The sequence below is a fragment of the Salmo salar genome, chromosome 13, assembly GCF_965601325.2.
Source record: "Salmo salar chromosome 13, fSalSal1, whole genome shotgun sequence".
Lineage (NCBI taxonomy): Eukaryota > Metazoa > Chordata > Actinopteri > Salmoniformes > Salmonidae > Salmo > Salmo salar.
This window is the reverse complement of record NC_138303.1, coordinates 50,147,963-50,169,897: the sequence shown is the minus strand read 5'-3', so window position 1 is coordinate 50,169,897 and position 21,935 is coordinate 50,147,963. Positions and strand designations below refer to the sequence as shown.

General features: G+C 40.6%; 1 protein-coding gene across 1 annotated transcript in view; it reads right to left on the bottom strand.

Annotated features, from left to right (window-relative positions):
- LOC106567356 (protein kinase C zeta type) overlaps positions 1-21,935 on the bottom strand; it is a 140,237-nt gene that overhangs the window by 109,002 nt on the left and 9,300 nt on the right. The window contains exons 2-4 of the mRNA XM_014136502.3: positions 7,550-7,671; positions 7,322-7,411; positions 6,887-6,937 (exon numbers count right to left, since the gene is read on the bottom strand). Coding sequence (XP_013991977.1) covers positions 6,887-6,937; positions 7,322-7,411; positions 7,550-7,671 — 263 coding nt within the window. The remainder of the gene's footprint in view (positions 1-6,886; positions 6,938-7,321; positions 7,412-7,549; positions 7,672-21,935) is intronic.

Sequence of the window (21,935 nt, the reverse complement as noted above, 5' to 3'; positions counted from 1 at the left end):
TTTGCAGTTTTAAAAAAATCAGCCATCGAAAAATTCCAGGCCAACCCCCTTGGGATTCCATAATGAGAGCCTGTAGTATTTCCAAACAAATTCCCAATTATGGGAAACGTCCGGAAATATATGGTGGCCCCACCCAGACCAGGGACTTAATTTCATTGACTAAAAATACATTCCTGATTATCTCACTTTCTCCTTTTCCTACTAGCCAATGAGATGTCTGCATACAGTAACAGCGATATGACAGAGACCCTGCCTGGCCCTCATATACTCCAGGCTAACCCCCATTATCACACAATTAGTCAATGTCATTATAAGACTTTAAATAAGTCCCTACAGTACTGTATGAACCCCTCATAATGTTTTACTATCATCTTACAATAATCCTGAGTTGTTAACAGCTTGCTTGAGCCTGTTGAAAACTTAAAGATACATCATATTATGAGTGATAATAAAACATAAGGGCATCAAAACAATTTGTTATACCTCATTATGCCTGTTGGCTGGTAGGTTTCTATTCTGTAGTCAACTTCCACTGTCCTCTAAGAGTTGCTCCATATTTTCACACTGCTAGTATTTTACCTGACAAAATCACCAGAACAACTCCTCCCACACATTTCAGCAGCCCGCCATTTCTGCCAGGGTGAAACGTTCAGATTGAAAATAGAAAAATGGCATGCCTATTCTCTATACATTACATTTCTACCTGTAACTACCCAGAGGACCATAACGCAAAGACGTTTTGGAGCTTTCTATTCGACCTGAAAAATATCTATAAATACAGTAAATGTCTCCATCTGGAGCAGTTCTATATGCATCTCTGTCAAAATCAACCACTTAAATCAGTAATTCAACCAATCAATCAACACAACCAAGGAACACTACACTCTACACCCTGTAGAATAAACCCATATATTCCACCTAAAGGGAGGGAGCCTACTACACGTGTAATATGACGGACAGCTAAGAGACAGACTCTCAGACACTGTTACAACCAGGTGGACACACCCTCAGTCTCACAAACCGACATACTGCAACACTACGACCTAACGTATTAGTAGAGTCCCCTCCCCCCTCCTCCCCTGGGCCAATAGGAAGGCTATTTCAAGGACAATTTCCTGTTTTTTCCTCTTCCTCCTCCCACACTCCTCCATGGCCACAGCAGCATTGAGCTCTCATACAAAAGCACTGAAAGACTACTGTAGATATCAATATCTACTGTAACTAACTAACCTAAACAAACAAATTTTCTCTGTAGCACAGAGAACACAAGCATAAAACATGTTCCTTGCAGATGCATGGACAACAATATACAGAATACATCACATGCTATATGATTACGTATGCACAGAACACAGCAGCATATAAATCACCATACACACACAATGATTGCATGTATGTATATTACCTACAGACTGGCGGTCAGCGTCCGGTAACTGTGCTCTCCTCATAGAGCAAAGGAAGGGTATGCTGTCTCTGGACAGAGCACAGGCATCCCTTATAACACACACACACACACACACACACACACACACACACACACACACACACACACACACACACACACACACACACACACACACACACACACACACACACACACACACACACGCTGGTGCACTAGCCGGCAAAACATGCTGGCGCAGCAGCATATATGCACTATAGACAACCTGATAGAGAGGGATAGAGAGAGAGCGAGAGAGACTATAGGGTGACTTACAAGACATTTAAGTAAGTTATGTTTATCTTCTACGTTAGCCATTCTTTAACAATTAGAGAAAGTGATTCTCATTTCCAACATTAGCTAAGAGGTTAACATGCACACCATCATACTGCCTCTCTGTGACGCTGAGAATAGAAAACCCAAACCAGAGGAGTCATCAACACAGACATTTTCAGAATACCGTGTCTCAGTATCACCGCCAGGGAATGTCAGAAGAAACGGAGAGAGAGATCTTGTCTCGTGGACAGATGCACTTAACATAACTGGCATTGTACAGTAGTATCGGTCAACAGACTGTAGGACGCAACAACTAACGAGAAAACTTTGTTCCAGTGCACAGACTTTTCCTAACTGATTATTTGAACAAATCACTATTTTGCAGGTGTTCGCATCTTTCGAATTTCAGAAGGGGAATGGACATTTTGCCCATACACTTGTCCGTAACTTGCAAAGAGAGGGTGTGGAGCTACGACCCTGCTTTCGCTCCTCGTTCGAATAACTTTTCTAACATGTCTCTCCCTGAAATTAATTGAGAATATGACACAGTTACGCAAGATTTTAGTTCTGGGTTTCTGAGATTAAGAGATGAAAGAGGAAATAGAGGGAGAGAAACCATACGTGTCAAAGGGAATAGAAAGAGTAGAAAGGAAGAGGGAAAAGAAAGGAATAGGGAAAAGAAGAGGGGGAGAGAAAGTGCAGGAGTCAGCAGTGAGCTGAAGATGTCAACTGCTGTCACCACCCTTTGAGCGAGAGGAGCTTTAAAACCATGACACTTTATAGGAGTAATGCTCCGGAACTAAGATGTGCTTCAGAAAACGTTTGAGTAATGTTCAGCCGGTCTGCTGTGCGTGTGCACAAGTCAAATAGAAAAGTGATTTTTTATCATTAAAGTGCATTTACTGATATAGAAGCACCCATGTCCTCTAAGAGTAACTAAATATTTTTGTGTACCTAGCTTGATCTTGATTTCATGCTCATTGGTTAAACGTATATACAATGTATTTCGGAAAGTACTCAGACACCTTCACTTTTTCCACATTTTGTTACGTTACAGCCTTATTTCCCTCCTCAATCGAAATGCAATACCCCATAATGACAAAGCAAAAACTGTTTTTTAGAAATGTTTGTAAACACAAGTATTCAGACCCTTTACTCAGTACTTTGTTGAAGCACCTTTGACAGCGATTTCAGCCTCAAGTTATCTTGGGTATGACGCTACAAGGTTGGGGCGGCAGGTAGCCTAGTGGTTAGAGCGTTGGGCCAGTCACCGTAAAGGTTGCTAGATCGAATCCCTGAGCTGACAATGTAAAAATCTGTAATTTTTCCCCTGAACAAGGCACTTTTCCCCACTGTTCCTAGGCCGTCATTGTAAATAAGAATTTGTTGTTAACTGACTTGCCTGGTTAAATAAAGGTAAAATAAATAAATAAATAAATTATTGTATTTGGGGAGTTTCTCCCATTCTTTCAAGCTCTGTCAGGTTGGATGGGGAGCGTCGCTGCACAGCTATTTTCAGGTCTCTCCAGAGATGATCGGATTCAAGTCCATTCTCTGGCTGGGCCACTCAAGGACATTCAGAGACTTGTCCCGAAGCCACTCCTGCGTTTTCTTGGCTGTGTGCTTCCTGTTGGAAGGTGAATATTCACCTCAGTCTGAGGTCCTGAGTGTTCTGGAGTAGGTTTTCATTAACCTGTTGGGGCTAGGGGGCAGTATTTGCATGGCCGGATAAAAAAAACATACCCGATTTAAACTGGTTACTACTCTTGCCCAGAAACGAGAATATGCATATAATTAGTAGATTTGGATAGAAAACACTAAAGTTTCTAAAACTGTTTGAATGCTGTCTGTGAGTATAACAGAACTCATATGGCAGGCCAAAACCTGAAGATTCCATACAGGAAGTGCCCTGTCTGACAATTTGTTCTCCTTCTGTGGCATCTCTATCAAAAATACAGCATCTCTGCTGTAACGTGACATTTTCTAAGGCTTCCATTGGCTCTCAGAAGGCGCCAGAAAGTGGAATGACGTCTCTGCAGTCTCTGGGCGAAAAACAGCAGGAGTTTTTGTGAGTGGTCGGGCAGGGAACAATGACACTGGAGATGCGCGTCCACAAGACAACTCCATGTTTTTCTTTCAGTCTTTGAATGAATACAACTTCGCCCGGTTGGAATATTATCGCTATTTTACGAGAAAAATAGCATAAAAATTGATTTTAAACAGCGTTTGACATGCTTCGAAGTACGGTAATGGAATATTTTGAATTTTTTGGTCACGAAATGCGCTCGCGCGTCACCCTTCAGATACTGACCTGAACGCACGAACAAAATGGAGCTATTTGAATATAACTATGGATTATTTGGAACCAAAACAACATTTGTTGTTGAAGTAGAAGTCCTGGGAGGGCATTCTGACGAAGAACAGCAAAGGTAATCCAATTTTTCTTATAGTAAATCTGAGTTTGGTGAGGGCCAAACTTGGTGGGTGTCAAATTAGCTAGCCGTGATGGCCGGGCTATCTACTCAGAATAATGCAAAATGTGCTTTCACCGAAAAGCTATTTTAAAATCTGACACCGCGATTACATAAAGGAGTTCTGTATCTATAATTCTTAAAATGATTGTTATGTATTTTGTGAACGTTAATCGTGAGTAATTTAGTAAATTCACCGGAAGTTTGCGGTGGGTATGCTAGTTCTGAACATCACATGCTAATGTAAAAAGCTGGTTTTTGATATAAATATGAACTTGATTGAACAAAACATGCATGTATTGTATAACATAATGTCCTAGGAGTGTCATCTGATGAAGATCATCAAAGGTTAGTGCTGCATTTAGCCGTGGTTTTGGTTTTTGTGACATATATGCTTGCTTTGAAAATGGCTGTGTGATTATTTTTGGCAGGGTACTCTGTAAAGCCTTTTTGAAATCGGACAATGTGGTTAGATTAACAAGAGTCTTGTCTTTAAAATGGTGTAAAATAGTCATATGTTTGAGAAATTGAAGTTATAGCATTTATGAGGTATTTGTATTTCACGCCACGTGATTCCACACGCAAGCGTCCCACCTTGCCCAGGGAGGTTAAGAATCTCTACTTTTCCCTCTGTACATCCCCACAGCATGATGCTGCCACCACCATGCTTCACCGGAGGGATGGTGCAAGATTTCCTCCAGACGTTACGCTTGGCATTCAGGCCAAAGAGTTCAATCTTGGTTTCTTGACAAACTCCAAGCGGGCTGTCATGTGCCTTTTACTGAAGAGTGGCTTCCGTCTGGCCACTCTACAAGAAAAGCCTGATTGGTGGAGTGCTGCAGAGATGGTTGTCTTTCTGGAAGCTTCTCCCATCTCCACAGAGGAACTCTGGAGCTCTGTCAGAGTGACCATTGGATTCTTGGTCACCTCCCTGACCAAGCCCCTTCTCTCCCGATTGCTCAGTTTGGAAGAGTCTTGATGGTTCCAAACTTCTTCCATTTAAAAATGATGGAGGCCACTGTGTTCTCGGGGACCTTCAATGCTGCAGACATTTTTTGGTACCCTTCCCCATATCTGTACCTCGATCCTGTCTCGGAGCTCTACGGCCAATTCCTTCGACCTCATGGCTTGGTTTTTGCTCTGACATGCACTGTCAACTGTGGGAACTTATATAGACAGGTGTGTGTCTTTCCAAATCACGTCCAATCATTGGACTCCAATCAAGTTATAGAAACATCTCAAGGATGATCAATGGAAACAGGATGCACCTGAGCTCAATTTCGAGTCTAATAGCAAAAGCGTCTGAATACATTTCTTTTTAATACATTTGCAAACATTTCTAAAAACCTGTTTCCGATTTGTCATTATGGGGTATTGTGTGTAGATTGATGAGTAAAAAAAATAATTTAATACATTTTAGAATAAGGCTGTAATGTAACAAAATGTGGAAAAAGTGAAGGGGTCTGAATACTTTGCGAATGCATTGAATAGCGACCGTATGCTTTTCTTTTGTATAATGGATTCTATGCACAGTATAGTATAATAACATAGTTGCTAGCCTATTAAGCCCCTGAGGAAATCAAGTGACGTAAGTGGTGGCCGGTTGTCTTTCTAACATCTGCAGTCAATGAACAGATCAATTGGCAGTAATTGCATATTCCCCATTTGGACCCTTGAGGACCGATATTGAGTATGTACAGGCTGGTGAACTAGGCCAACCTCTGTTTGTTTGCAGGCAATTTCGAGAGACGTATGGGACGAGACAGTGTGAGGGAACAGCTTCTAATGTGACTCTTCCTTCTTGGTCAGGGGTTCCCAAACTCTTTCACTCGGGGCCCCTCTTCCAGCATTGGGGAACATCGCGCACGCACCATGTCTGTTTCTATGTGCACAAGCTCTGTTCATGACACAAACTGTTCACATCCCTCTTGTTGGTGGAGATCATTTTGCAGTTTTAAAGCCAATTTTCTTTCAATTCTATACATTTTGCTATGTCTAATGTGTATTCATTTGTTATTTGGGTGACAAAACAATTACAACAATATCAATGGGCTAAAAAAACGAAAGAAAAAAAACAGCTGACATGGGCTAGTTGATCTGGAAGTTTCTGACAAATTGTAAATATCTCTCTAAGGTATGTAATGACTAACATGGAAAGAGGTACTGATGATGCACTACCCAATTTCAAAATTGCATCTTGTGCATTCTACGATTACAACTTCCAAGAGTAAGTTTAAAGCCAGACGCCGACCCCTCGCTCGCACCACAGTTTGGGAATCACTGTTCTAGGTGGTCTAATTTTCTGTGACAGCCAGACAAGCGGTATTGTTAAACACCTTGTATCCAGGCTGCCTTGGTTTCCCCCTCGAGGTCAGGATGAGGAATCTGAACTGCCAGTTAGTGGCATGAACACTGAACACCACGAAGGTAGAGGAGCATGCCATGTTACTGTACCAAAGAGTGAAGGAAAGGTGGTTAACTAACTATAAATAACTGAATTGTTTCATTTCACAGTCAACTATTAAATTAATTTACAATCAGTTAGCTAGTGCTAATACTCTTGTTTGTTTGCTAGCTAGCTACAGAAAGCTGCTTCACGCTTCTAAAAATAACGAGAATTTACGGATTGTTAACATGTTATCACCTCCGGGGAAACCAGGTGTAATACATGTGTATAATATGTAGCACTAGTACTCACGGTCTTCTCCTGGACATGGCATACCTGGCTTCACTGGGATATTGGGGAAGACTGCAAGAGAATGATGAACGACAACTATGAATATCCAGAGACATGCCCAATCTAAACCTCTGAGCATACTGACTAATGGTTACTCAAATTAATGTGTATGTATCCTAAACCACTGAATTAAAAGTAAATTATCTGCATTGAGATAATAGTAAAATTATTGCAGAGGAAAAGCTGACAAAAGAACAGAGAGGAGGAGGTGAAAAGAGAACAGAGAGGAGGAGGTGAAAAGGGAACAGAGGAGGAGGTGAAAAGAGAACAGAGAGGAGGAGTTGAAAAGAGAACAGAGAAGAGGAGGTGAAAAGAGAACAGAGAGGAGTAGGTGAAAAGAGAAGTAGAGGTAAAGCGACAGAGGAATGAGTGCAGACAGACAGAGCCCTAACTGACCGTGCAGCAGGAGTCCTGACTTCCTGTTGCGGCTGTAGATCCGGAAGGCCTCCTGCAGTTCCATCTGAGAAGAGATGGTACATGGGTCTCCTATGGGACACAAACACAGATTATTCACTTATTTCATACACATGTAGTCAAGATCAGCAGGTCATAGCTAGCGTAGCATCTTGTCTACTCTAGCGACAACTGAATTTTTCCCCACCCACCGGTGCGAGACCAACATACCCTCATCGTCGATCCACTTGAGAGTGATTGGCTGCTGCTGGGCCAGGCTGCACATCACCCTCACCTCCTCACATAGTCCCATGTAGGTTACTGTGGCAGCCAGGTCCGTGATTAGCATGTCCCTGCACACACAGGATAAATAATATCATATTATTCAAATCACACTCACTCTTTCACATTGCTTCACACCAGGGTTTGGGCAAAAGGAATTACACCCATTGTATTCAGTCAATGTCGAGATGGCTTAAATAATGGAAGTCTGGATGCCCAAGCCAGCCATGTATTCAATACACCCACTTCAGTCACTGTATTTTCTTTAGACCTCTCTGGAGGAACTTCTTCAGCAGTGGTTAATGGTCTGAATAGATGTGTGGACAAAATGTTTTGTAAATAGGGAATTACAACAGCTACGGACATTCAATCATCAAACACTCCCTGACTGCCATTTGAATGTGATAAACAGATCTCAAGGAATATAAGGATGTGAAATGACCTGTGGCGAATGTGACGGCCTGTGCAGTGACATGTTCTGCCCCACCGGAGGAGGGCGCCACACACTCAAACAAGCTGCAACACAATGTGTGGACACTCAAGTCAACCAACAGTCACTCTGATTCAGATATCGCTCTAGTCTTTTATCATTACTTCATGTTCAATATCAACTCATCCCTGTAAAGTACTCTCATTTGCTTGGATCAATGACACTGGCACAGGCCTATGGTTCTCTGCTATGGATAGCAGGTGCTATGGTGTAGCTAATGCAACTACTATGTATGTATGGGCTATACTGACTAGTTCTACAATATGCATGTATGGTTCTCTATACAGAGACCAGTTTGAGTCCAATGACAGACAGTGGCTCCTACAAGCCAGAAGCAAGAGACAGAAGGCTACTCTTCTGCCACCTCACAGCTGCATTCTACAATACACCAGCTATCCAGCTGCTCCAGCTGTGCATTGTTAGTATGAAGACAAACATGGAGGCAAACTTTGGCAATTAAGTAATTCTTATTCCTTAACCAAGAAAACCCCTGTCACACTTGATATGCGGGAGAATTCAGTCCCTGCTGAACAAGTGTATTTGTGGCCATCAGACTGTTAAACAGCCATTACTAATTCAGAGAGAGTGCTGTCTACATACAGACTTAACTGGTAGCTTCATTAAATAGTACCCGCAAAACACCAGTCTCAAAGTCAGTGAACAGGCGACTCCGGGATGCTGGCCTTCTAGGCAGAGTTGCAAAGAAAAAGCCATATCTCAGACTGGCCAATAAAAAGAAAAGATTAAGATGGGCAAAAGAACACAGACACTGGACAAAGGAACTCTGCCTAGAAGGCCAGCATCCCGAAGTTGCCTCTTCACTGTTGACGTTGAGACTGGTGTTTTGTGGGTACTATTTAATGAAGCTGCCAGTTGAGGACTTGTGAGGTATCTGTTTCTAATGTACTTGTCCTCTTGCTCAGTTGTGCACTGGGGCCTCCCACTTTCTATTCTGGTTAGAACCAGTTTGCACTGTTCTGTGAAGGGAATAGTACACAGCATTGTACAATATTTTCAGTTTCTTGGCAATTTATCACGTTATAGCCTTCCTTTCTCAGAACAAGAATAGACTGATGAGTTTCAGAAGAACGTTCTTTGTTTCTGGCCATTTTGAGCCTGTAATCGAACCCACAAATGCTGATGCTCCAGATACTCAACTAGTCTAAAGAAGGTCAGTTTTATTTGTTCTTTAATCAGAACAACAGTTTTGAGCTGTGCTAACATAATTGCAAAAGGCTTTTCTAATTAGCAGTTAGCCTTTTAAAATGATAAACTTGGATTAGCTAACACAACGTACCATTGGAACACAGGAGTGATGGTTGCTGATAATGGGGCTCTGTTGCGCCTATGTAGATATTCAATTATTATAATTTTTTTTTAAATCTGCCGTTTCCAGCTACAATAGTAATTTACAACAGTAGTGTCTACACTGTATTTCTGATCAATTTGATGTTATTTTAATGGACTTTTTTGTTGTTGCTTTTCTTCAAAACAAGGACATTTCTAAGTGACCCCAAACTTTTGAACAGTAGTGTATATACTGTATTTTATACCATCTATTGCATCTTGTCTATGCCGCTCTGTCATTGCTCATCCATATATATATATATATATATATATTCTTATTCCATTCCTTACTTAGATGTGTGTGTATTAGGTAGTTGTTGTGGAATTGTTAGATTACATGTTAGATATTGCTGCACTGTCGGAACTAGAAGCACAAGCATTTCGCTACACTCGCAATAACATCTGCTAACCATGTGTACAGTACATGACCAATAAAATGTTATTTTATTTGACATAAAGCACTGACTGCTAATCTGCCAGCAAGGAGCTTTGTCTATGAAACAGCCTCCAAAGCAGCATCCTGACATCAGCCTCTGAGGCTCCTATTGAAACTGATCAGCCTTCGAGGAATAGAGCTCACCCACTTAATTTAAATATTATCCATAGAAATGGTAAGTGTCCATACAATAATACACATATCACTTATGCAAGCTAACAACCAGCATATAACAAGCTGCTAGCTAACAAGACTAGCCAATTTAAAGTGCCTTCAGAAAGTATCCCCTTGACTTCCTCCTCATTTTGTTGTGTTACAGCCTGAATTTAAAATTGATTAAATTGAGCTGTATTGTCATTGGACTGCACACGATACACCATAACGTCAAAGTGGTGTCACGAGCGTTGTGTTGAATGGACCAAACTGCAGACGGAATGTGGATACTCATCTTTTTAATATATACGAGCAAAGCATCCACAGGGAAAACAATAAACAAACTAACGACAGGAACAGAGAAGCATGCTCAACAAAAGCAGTGCTATCAAACAACTACCCACAAGTGACAAACAAAACACACACCTATTTATAGGACTCCCAATCAGAGGCAACTAGAAACACCTGCCTCCAATTGAGAGTTCAGCACCCAACCTACACATAGAAAACTACCCTAGAACATACACATAGAAATACAAACATAGACCAGTGACCAAAAAACCCCGTAATACATAAATAAACTAACCTCTGCCACGTCCTGACCAAACAACAATAACAAATATCCTCTATACTGGTCAGGACGTGACAAGTGGAATTAGGTTTATACATTTTTTTGCAAATTAATAAAAAGATGAAAAGCTGAAATGTCTTGAGTCAATAAGTGTTCAACCACTGTTATAGCAAGTGCATAAATGTCAAAATTATAGCAAGCATAGAAATGTGCTTAACAAGTCACTTAGTAAGTTGAATGGACTCCGTGTGCAATTACATTTTTTTAAACATTTTTTTACATGATTTTTGAACGACTACCTTATCTCCGTACCCCACACATACATCAGCCGAGCAGTGAATTTCAAACAAAGATTTAACCACAAAGACCAGGGAGGTTTTCGAAATAATAAAAAGCAGATATTGAATATCCCTTTGAGCATGGTGAGGTTATTAATTACACTTTGAATGGTGTATCAATACACCCAGTCACTACAAATATACAGGCTTCATTCCTAACTCAGTTGCCAGAGAGGAAGGAAACCGCTCAGGGATTTCACCATGAGGCCAATGGTGACTTTAAAACAGTTACAGAGTTTAATGGCTGTGATAGGTGAAAACTGAGGATGGATCAACAACATTGTAGTTACTCCATATTACTAACCTAATTGAAAGAGTGAAGAGAAGGAAGCCTGTAAAGAATACAAATATTCCAAAACTTGCATCCTGTTTGCAATAAGGCACTAATGTAATACTGCAAAAAAAATTGTCAAAGCAATTAACTTTTTTGTCCAAAATAGAAAGTGTTATATTTGGGGCAAATCCAATACAACACATTACTGAATACCACTCTCCATATTTTCATGCATAGTGGTGGCTGCATCATGTTATGGGTATGCTTGTAATTGTTAAGGACTGGGGAACTTTTCAGGATAAAAATAAACTGAATGTAGCTAAGCACAGACAAAATCCTAGAGGAAAACATGATTCAGTCTTTTTCCCACCAAATACTGGGAGATTAATTAATCTTTCAGCAGGAGAATAACCTAAAACAAAAAGCCAAATCTACACGAGAGTTGCTTACCAAGAAGACATTGAATGTTCCTGAGTGGCCGAGTTACAGTATTAACTTAAATCTAATTGAAAATCTATGGTAAGACCTGAAAATGGTTGTCTAGCAATGATCAACAACCAATTTGAGAGAGCTTGAAGAATAATAAATGGGCAAATGTAAAGTACTTTTACTTAAGTCATTATTTTGGATATATATATATATATATATATATATATATATATATATATATATATATATATATATATATATATTTCTTTTTTTGACCACTTTTAATTCCCTACATTCCTAAAGAAAATAATGTACTTTTTACTCCATACAATTTCCCTGACACCCAAAATTACTCCTGACATTATGAATGCTTAGCAGGACAGGAAAATGGTCCAATTCACACACTTAAGAAAATCATCCCTACTGCCTCTGGTGGACTCACTAAACACACATGCTTCATTTATAAATGTCTGATTGTTGGAGTGCCATCCCTAAATAAATAAAAATAAGAAAAGGGTGCAGTCTGGTTTGCTTAATATAAGGAATTTTAAATGATTTATAAACTTAAGTATAATTTAGCTATTACATTTACTTTGATACAGAGGTATATTTAAAACCAAATACTTAGACTTTTACTCAAGTAGTATTTTACTAAGTGACTTTCACTTTTACTTGAGTCATTCTCTATTAAAAGGTATCTCTACTTTTACTGAAGTATGACAATTGGGTACTTTTTCCACTCCTGAATCCAGGTGTGGAAAGCTCTTAGAGACTTACCCAGAAAGACTGACAGCTGTAATCGCTGAAAAAGGTGCTTCTACAGAGTATTGACTCAGGGGTCGGAATAGTTATGTAAATTAGATATTTCTGTATTTCATTTTCAATACATTTGCATAATTTTATTTTTTTTGTCATTATGGGGTATTGTGTGTAGATGGGTGAGAAAATTCAGGCTGTAACACAAAATATGGAATAAGTCAAGGGGTATGAATAGTTTCTGAAGGCCCTGTAGCTGCTTTGTTGCTTGCATGCGATTGGCTGTGGTTTTGAGGGTGGCATACAGCCTGGAAGACAGGCTTAAAATGTCCCATGATGGCTTAGATGCCCCAAGAGCTCTTAGCTCAAGGTAAGGGACATTTACCTTGCTAACATTCTAATTTATAAACTGATAATGAACTCCAAACACAAATGAAAGCATGATGATCACATGAAATGTACCATCCATTAGTGTAACAATCAATAAAAACATATGCGCTGATCCACCATGAGCTCTGCTGCCTCAGCCATAATGTCAATCCATCATCAATGTGTCCACTCCTATTTATAGTTTATTTCGTGATCTCAACAAAACAACTTTTTTTCATGTCGTGATCATGAGATAATTTGTGATCTTGACATAATGAGGATTTTATTTATTTATTGATATGTCCTCTCTGCACTCCTCTAGGTTAGCCTAATTATAAGTGGATTGCAAATCCAGCTAACATTCATTGGCATGTGGTGAGCAGACCATTCATTATAATTCAGGTTTCACTTATGTTTCTCAGCTATTGATGTGGACACCAGTGATTGTTCTTTGTTTGTGACTCCAGTCAATACCAGGGCTGGGGTCCAAACACTTAAGAGACACACCCTCGCCTTATGCCCTTGAGGGAATCCCCGTCGACATTTTGGAGGGTGGTCCAAATGATTAGCCAAGCAAGGGAAGTTTGCAACGTAAGCCCCTCAGCCCTCGTTTTCAGTCGGCTTTGAGAGTGTACTATTATGTTCACTCCGGGGCCTGAAACTCCGCATAATTCAATTCGAGACAATCCGCTTAGAAAAGTCAGCGAAAACTTAAAAACAACATCAATGGAGAAGTCAACATACTTATTTGCATTTGTTTTTACTTACACATGTAAGACATTTTGCTACTACGTAAAAACTAAATATGTTTTTGTTTGGTTATCTTTTGGAAATTGTAGAAATAAATATTTCCCTTCTTCAGAAGTTCCAGCTAGGCAGGCTAACGTTAGTTGGATAATTCATTTGCTAGCTATCATACAGTAGGCGTATATTAATAATTATATATTTAATATAAGTAGACATGCACTCATAATTGACTGTAGGGCATATAAAGCAACCACAAGCTACTGGTGGCTGAAAACACAATCATCACGAGATGAACGACTGACAAATTTCCGGCCAAGGGCGGTCCATTTAAAAATCATTCCTTCCTCCCTCACCCCTTGCCCTGCAAGTGTACACTCATCAGACGTCATGATACATCATCAGAAGTGTCCACTTAATTTGAGGGCTGAGGGGATAGGGTGCGTCTTTTAAGAGTTTGGACCGTAGCCCAGGACTCAGCTCAACTGCCTCACGGTTGGTACCACACAATGTAAAGTAACTACTCAGGGGCCTTGTGGTTTGAGTGTCCGTCCTGAGATTTGAAGGTTGGGAGTTCGATCTCCGGCCGAGTCGGTGCGTCTCTGCTTGGCATTCAGCATTAAGGAGATAGACTAGCGTCCTGTTCGGTGGGTGTGTTTGTACATCAAGCTGCCTCACGCTACAGAAATATGAGATCGGCTCATAGGAGCCGTTCCGGCTCGCACAATGTAAAGGTCTTTAGCATCCACTGAGTGCCACACATACAATCCATTATCACTAATCCCGTATCTTTTAATATTGCATTTTATTATGATTTGAAATCCTGCCATTTGAAGAACCTTCACCTGTCTGTCAATGACTCTGTGGGCACCCTGTAATACAATGTGTGTGTTCATATTCAACATCAAGTGTCATTAGGCCAACCTAACTCCCCACTGTCTGAACCAGTTACTGTTGACAACACACAACCCCTATTCAGGATCATTCTAAGATCAGGTCCCCCCTGTCCATAATCTTACTCATTCTGAATTGAAAGGCAGAACTGATCCCAGATCAGCACTCCTACTCCGCTCAATAAATATGGGCAATGATCTAGTTCAGTAATTATATTTTCAGAAGATCATTTTAGGGTAGACAGTGTTCAAATCATATAGTTCGTATTTGACAGGTTGTGGTGTGGTATTTGGGGTTGTTTTGTGACTCTGACTCCTCTGGGGAGGGAGACAGGAACAGCTTGGGCCTCAGCAGCAGGCACGACTCCAGTTCCCCTCACAGGGCACATCCTCTCCCAACATGGCACTCCTCCAATACCCTCCCACACTGCACCAGCAAACACACTCTCTTGTACACACGGACACACACACACACACACACACACACTCGCTACACAGAGACACATGCAAGCACGCACGCACAAACAGTATAGTACATGCATACGCAGATGGTTAGATGTGCATGCTGACAATGGTACATATACTGTATCAATTGTGTGGAACTTTAGAATTCAAATGCTGCTTATATAAATGCTAATCAACTGTAGCCCAATATGGATTGATGGTGGGTCCTACCTTATCTTGGCTTTAATCTCAGAACCTGGAACTAAATCTTGCACACGCTAAATAAATAGTTTCACATCTGTCACGAGAGATTATTTAAGCATACAAAAATTGAAAATACAATCAAGTCAATATGTCAACAACAAACAATTCTAAATTCAACATTTGACCTTTTCAGCATTTTCACTTTGATCTATTTTTTTTGTAGCAGAAACAGCAGACACTGCCCAAGGTGATTAAAGCCCCCATGCAGTTTTCAAAAAAAAAGTGTATTTATAAATCATTACTTTGTATAATAAATCACTGTATTTATACACACAGTGCATTTGGAAAGTATTCAGACCCCTTGACTTTTTCCACATGTTCTTACGTTACAGCCTTATTCTAAAAAATAAAATAAAAATTCAATCTACACACTATACTCCATAATGACAAAGTAAAAACAGGTTTTTAGAAATTAACAAAACTATTAAAAATAAAAAAACAGAAATACCTTATTTACATAAGTATTCAGACCCTTTGCTATGAGACTCAAAATTGAGCTCAGATGCATCCTGTTTCCATTGATCATCCTTGAGATGTTTCTACAACTTGATTAGAGTCCACCTGTAGTAAATTCAATTGATTGGACATGATTTGGAAAGGCACTCACCTGTCTATATAAGGTCCCACAGTTGACAGTGCATGTCAGAGCAAAAACCAAGCCTTGAGGTTGAAGGAATTGTTCGTAGTTCTCCGAGACAGGATTGTGTCGAGGCACAGATCTGGGGAAGGGTACCAAAACATTTATGCAGCGTTGAAGATCCCCAAGAGCACAGTGGCCTCCATCATTCTCAAATGGAAGAAGTTTGGAACCACCCAGACTTTTCCTAGAGCTGGCCGCCCAGCCAAACTGAGCAATCAGGGGAGAAGGGCCTTGGTCAGGGAGGTGACCAAGAAACCGATGGTCACTCTGACACAGCTCTAGAGTTGCTCTGTGGAGATGGGAGAACCTTCCAGAAGGACAACCATCTCTGCAGCACTCCACCAATCAGGCCTTTATGCTAGAGTGGCCAGACGGAGGCCACTCCTCAGTAAAAGGTATATGACAGCCCGCTTGGAGTTTGCCAAAAGGTACCTAAAGACTGAGACCATGAGAAACAAGATTCTATGGTCTGATGAAACCAAAATGTAACTCTTTGGCCTGAATGCCAAGCGTCACGTCTGGAAGAAACCTGGCACCATCCCTACGGTGAAGCATGGTGGTGGCAGAATCATGCTGTGCGGATGTTTTTCAGTGGCAGGGACTGGGAGTCAGGATCGAGGAAAGATGAACGGCGCCAAGTACAGAGATCCTTGATGAAAACCTGCTCCAGAGAGCTCAGGACCTCAGACTGGGGTGAAGGTTCACCTAACAGTACAATGACCCAAAGCACACAGCCAAGACAACGCAGGAGTGGCTTCGGGACAAGTCTCTGAATGTCCTTGAGTGGCCCAGCCAGAGCCTGGACTTGAACCCAATCGAACATCTCTGGAGGACCTGAAAATAGCTGTGTAGTGACGCTCCCTATCCAACCTGACAGAGCTTGAGAGGATCTGCAGATAAGAATGGGACAAAATCCCCAAAATACAGGTGTGCCAAGCTTGTAGCGTCATACACAAAAAGACTCGAGGCTGTAATCGCTGCCAAAGGTGCTACAATAAAGTACTGGAGTAAAGGGTCTGAATACTTACGTAAATTAATATTTCCAGGTATTTTTTTTAATACATTTGCAAAAGTTTATAAAAAGCTGTTTTTGCTTTGTCATTATGGGGTATTATTTCAATCTCTTCATTCAGACTCAATCATAGACACTCTTACTGACAATTGTGGCTGCTTTGTATGATTGTTGTCTCTACCTTCTTGACCTTTGTGTTGTTGACTTTGCCCAATAATGTTTGTACCATGTTTTTGTGCTGCTACCATGTTGTTGTCATGTGTTGCTACCATGCTGTGTTGTCATGTGTTGCTGCCTTGTTGTGTCTTAACCAGTCTCTCTTTATGTAGTGTTGTGTCTCTCTTGTTGTGGTGTGTTTTGTCCTATATTTATATTGTATTTTTTATTTTTTTATCCCAGGCCCCCGTCCCCGCAGGAGGCCCTTTGGTAGACCGTCATTGTAAATAAGAATTTGTTCTTAACTGACTTGTCTAGTTAAATAAAAGTATTGTGTGTAGATGACGAGAAAAAAAAAACTATTTCATCCATTTTAGAAAAAGGCAATAAAAAGTCAAGGGGTCTGAATACTTTCCGAATGCTCCAAATCATATTTTTTTATAATTTCTTTCCTTGAGCCTCTGAAATGCTCAGTCCAAATGTGTGAGCATGGGGATACAAATGTGAAATATTTTCATACAGCCCTGATTGGCTGATAGACTTGTATAAAGCCCTCATCCCTTAAAAGAAAAACGTGACAAACTTCCACAGGTGTGAAGGATACTTTGTTTTGTCATCAAAACAAAAGGCATACAGCACGCAACTTAATTTATCATTGTTGAATTGTTTTCAATAGGTCATCAGAAGATGCAGGACCAGAACAGCCTTCTTGCATGGTGGACCATCCTGGCCTATACCCTGTCTATTCATTGCAGAATGCCATGATCATCTGCTGAGCAGATTATAGGCCTCTGCATCTCAGTAATACTTCACTTGCTGTGTTAGGCCTCTGAGACGCAGAGGCCCATGATATAATCTTCAGCGTCATCAAAGTCCAAATTATCATTTTGCGAAATAGACTGATGATACTGGAGATTACTCATTCTAAAAATTGAAATAAGTTAACACTCTTGAATTACATAATTTGGAATGTTTGTTGCTGAAAGTAAATAAAGGAACGAGACTGCAATGAAAGGTTGTCTTGCTTCATAAATTCTCGGCAGTTATTACATAACATCCAGATCATAAACAAGGTTATAAGGAAAGTCAAAATCATGGCATGTAAGTACCTTCTTAAGTTATTGTTTTACAACTCAAGCTCTGGAAGATATAACGCACAGTGAAAGGAACTTCTATTCTGATCCTTACAAAATAAATGTGTTTTAGTGAATGATGATACTTTAAAAAAAACTCTGGAATTTTCTGTGATTCAGACACTTTCTTATCCATATGGTAAATTAAACATATCTGGACCAAAACAAAAAAACAGAAACCATTGAGTCTTAAATGTGATGAGGAAATAAATACATGAGTAATCTAATATTAATAAAACAATACATTTATTGAAAGATGAACATTAGGGAAATACATTGTCTCATTCAAAGATGAAAACAAAAGCGCAATACCTCACTATCATAACCATAAAATCATACACAACTGCCTGCCCTCACATTCACACCTGGATTGTAGACATGGAATGTATGTGTGCCATTCAGTGGGTGAATTGGCAAGACAAATTGTTTTTATGGAGTATGGTAGTAGGTATGTATATACTGAGTATAACAAACATTAGAAACACTAATGTTTTTGCCCTCAGAACAGCCTCAATTTGTCGAGGCATGGACTCCATAAGGTGTCAAAAGCATTCCAAAGGGATGCTGGCCCATGTTGACTACAATGCTTCCCACAGTTGTGTCAAGTTGGCTGGATGTCCTTTCAGTGGTGGACCATTCTTGAGAGTGAAAACCCAGCAGCGTTGCAGTTCTTCACATAAAGTGGTGTGCCTGGCACCTACTACCATACCCCGTTCAAAGGCACTTCATTTATTTGTCTTGCCCATTCACCCTCTGAATGGCACATATACACAATCCATGTCTCAATTGTCTCAAAGCTTAAGAATCCTTCTTTAACCTGTCTCCTCCCCTTCATCTACACTGATTGAAATGGATTTAACAAGTGACATCAATAACCAGGAATGCACAATCCCTCCATCAGTGCTCAGACTGTCCGCAATAGGCTGAGAGAAGCAGGACTGAGGGCTTGTAGGCCTGTTGTAAGGCAGGTCCTCACCAGACATCACCGGCAACAACCTCGCCTCTGGGCACAAACCCACCGTCGCTGGACCAAACAGGACTGGCAAAAAGTGCTCTTCATTGACGAGTCACAGTTGTCTCACCAGGGGTGATGGTTGGATTCACGTTTATCGTCGAAGGAATGAGCGTTACACCGAGGCCTGTACTCTGGAGCGGGATCGATTTGGAGGTGGAGGGTCCTTCATGGACTGGGGCGGTGTGTCACAGCATCAGACTGAGCTTGTTGTCATTGCAGGCAATCTCAACGCTGTGCGTTACAGGGAAGACATCCTCCTCCCTCATGTGGTACCCTTCCTGCAGGCTCATCCTGACATGACCCTCCAGCATGACAATGCCGCCAGCCATACTGTTCGTGCTGTGTGTGATTTCCTGCAAGACAGGACTGTCAGTGTTCTGCCGTGGCAGGGAAGAGCCCGGATCTCAATCCCATTGAGCACGTCAGGGACCTGTTGGATTGGAGGGTGAGGGCTAGGGCCATTGCCCCCAGAAATGTCCGGGAATTTGCAGGTGCCTTGGTGGAAGAGTGGGGTAACATCTCACAGCAAGAACTGGCAAATCTAGTGCAGTCCATGAGGAGATGCACTGCAGTACTTAATGCAGCTGGTGGCCACACCAGATACTGACTGTTATTTTTAATTTTGACCCCCCGTTGTTCCATTATTCCATTTATGTTAGTCACATGTCTGTGGAACTTGTTCAGTTTATGTCTCAGTTGTTGAATCTTATGTTCATACAAATATTTACACATGTTAAGTTTGCAGAAAATAAAACGCAGTTGACAGTGAGAGGATGATAATTTTTTTGCTGAGTTTAGATAACTAGTACCTACTAAGCCAATCACAAGCCAGTTTGTTTTGGCTCAAATACCTAATGGCAAGTACACTTCAATTTGTCAATTTCAGCATGTTATTTGGTACAGTCAAAGAAAACAAATCAAGTAGCCTACCTTGGTTCGTTTTGGGTAACTGACTGACTGCAGTTTGAACAGCAGACAGTTTGGCTCCCCCTTTTGTTTGTGAGCTATCAGTACCTTTGGTTAGCTAGCTAGCTAACCCATTCATAGACGTTAACTACCTATTGACGACAGTATCTTCTGGCAGGGGGAGTTTTGTATAGAGCCCCAGCACTCATTTTGAATGTTAAAACGCATCCTTACAGTAAGGTTATGAAAACAACTTTCATATCAGCGAGAAATAATAAATCAAATAAAAACTTAAACTTAAACTTAAATTATTAAACACCTTTATAGGGCTATTAGGGTTCCCACACAGCCATATGTCCATGTTACTGCGCTTGTTTACGGAAAACAGACGAAGACAGAGGCATACCTGCGCTAATTAGCTATCTGTGTCTCCAAACACCTGTGTGTAAATGGAAGACGGACACTACAAACGTGTTGTCACTAAAACAATACTGTCGGCTGCAACTGTGATAAAACAGTAAGTGTACATTTTTGACATTGTTTTTATGTGACATAAAAGTAGAGGACTTTGTTTCTAGAACCATAGCGTAATTGAGAATCGGTTCACGTTTGCACATTTGGATGGAGTATTTGGTTGTTTTAGCTGCCAGCCTCTGAACAGAACATGTAAGGTCCTTGGACTATAAGGTGTAACTTTAGGCTCCTTTAGTTCATTATTGAGCTAGCTGGCTAAGTTAGGTAACGTAAACTCACCCCATTCCATACAAATGTGCGCAACCGCGACATTCAAACAAGGCTACAAAGAAAACTAAAGGGACTGTAGCGACTGTGTTGACTTCAAAATCTGGGGTGTGAACTACGTTTCTATTCAAGCGTTGATCGACATGGTAATGGCTCTATAGTATTGGAGAAAAGTAGAAAAAAAAAAAAAACTGACCCTCCGTTACATCGTGATGTGTCATGCCATAACGTACAGCACGCATAAAGCAACTATTTCTGTCTTACAATCTCTCTCCACCAGGTGTAGCACTTCTCTCATCGTTTAAAAACAAGAAACGGACAGTGACGGGGGTAAGGGGGGATACCTAGTAATTTTTTGCGTCATCACTGCATGCGATCATGACTTTCAAAGTCGCTGTTTACTTCTGAAGATCACTTTGGCACCGCCCTAAAAACCCGATTCAAATTCTACACAAACCTTCAAATAGGTATGTAATGACACATTATATAAACTCTTTATAGTGTTTTATTTATATTTTAGAGGCGATAAGGTGATATGTTGGACAGATCGAGTGAAAAAAAAGCAGTTTTCCCACACATCTCCTCTCCTTCTCACTATCACGCATTAGTTTCGCTTCCCCACCCGCCATTTTTAAAAAGACCCGAAGGAGCTCATTGTCTTCTTGAATTATGCAGAAACAGGCAGCATGGAGGTCATGTCATTCATTTTGTTGGAAAGGGGAGAAATTGTGCTTTACAATGGTATTGACATTACAGTTGATCTGGAAGTATTCCGTTTTTGGGGCGCTAAAATAAGGTCAATTGTACGGACCAAGGCGATGTACATAAGTGAGTGAGTTTACGTTAGCTAACATTATGAGGCAACACTACAGTGGCCTGAATACAATGACATTGCTAAAGTAGGCAAATAATTAGTAGGAAAAAAATCATTAGGTTATAAAATTTACTTTGCTAGCTAATGGCAACATTGCCATCTATCTAAAGTACGTCTAAAATAGCTCATGTTAACTAGCTAGCTAAAATCTGGTCCTCCTGTCCCCTCTATCTTAGCTAGCTAGCTACATTTTTACTGCAAATACATTTTCTGGCGACATCACAATGACAAAAGGTTTTCCTGCTAATTACTCACCTCCTTTAATGTCATGTTTCAAAATTAAATTGAAATAATTGCATTGAGTAGTAGAACGTTCATTCAGACATCGGCCCTGAAGAGAACTTTCAAAC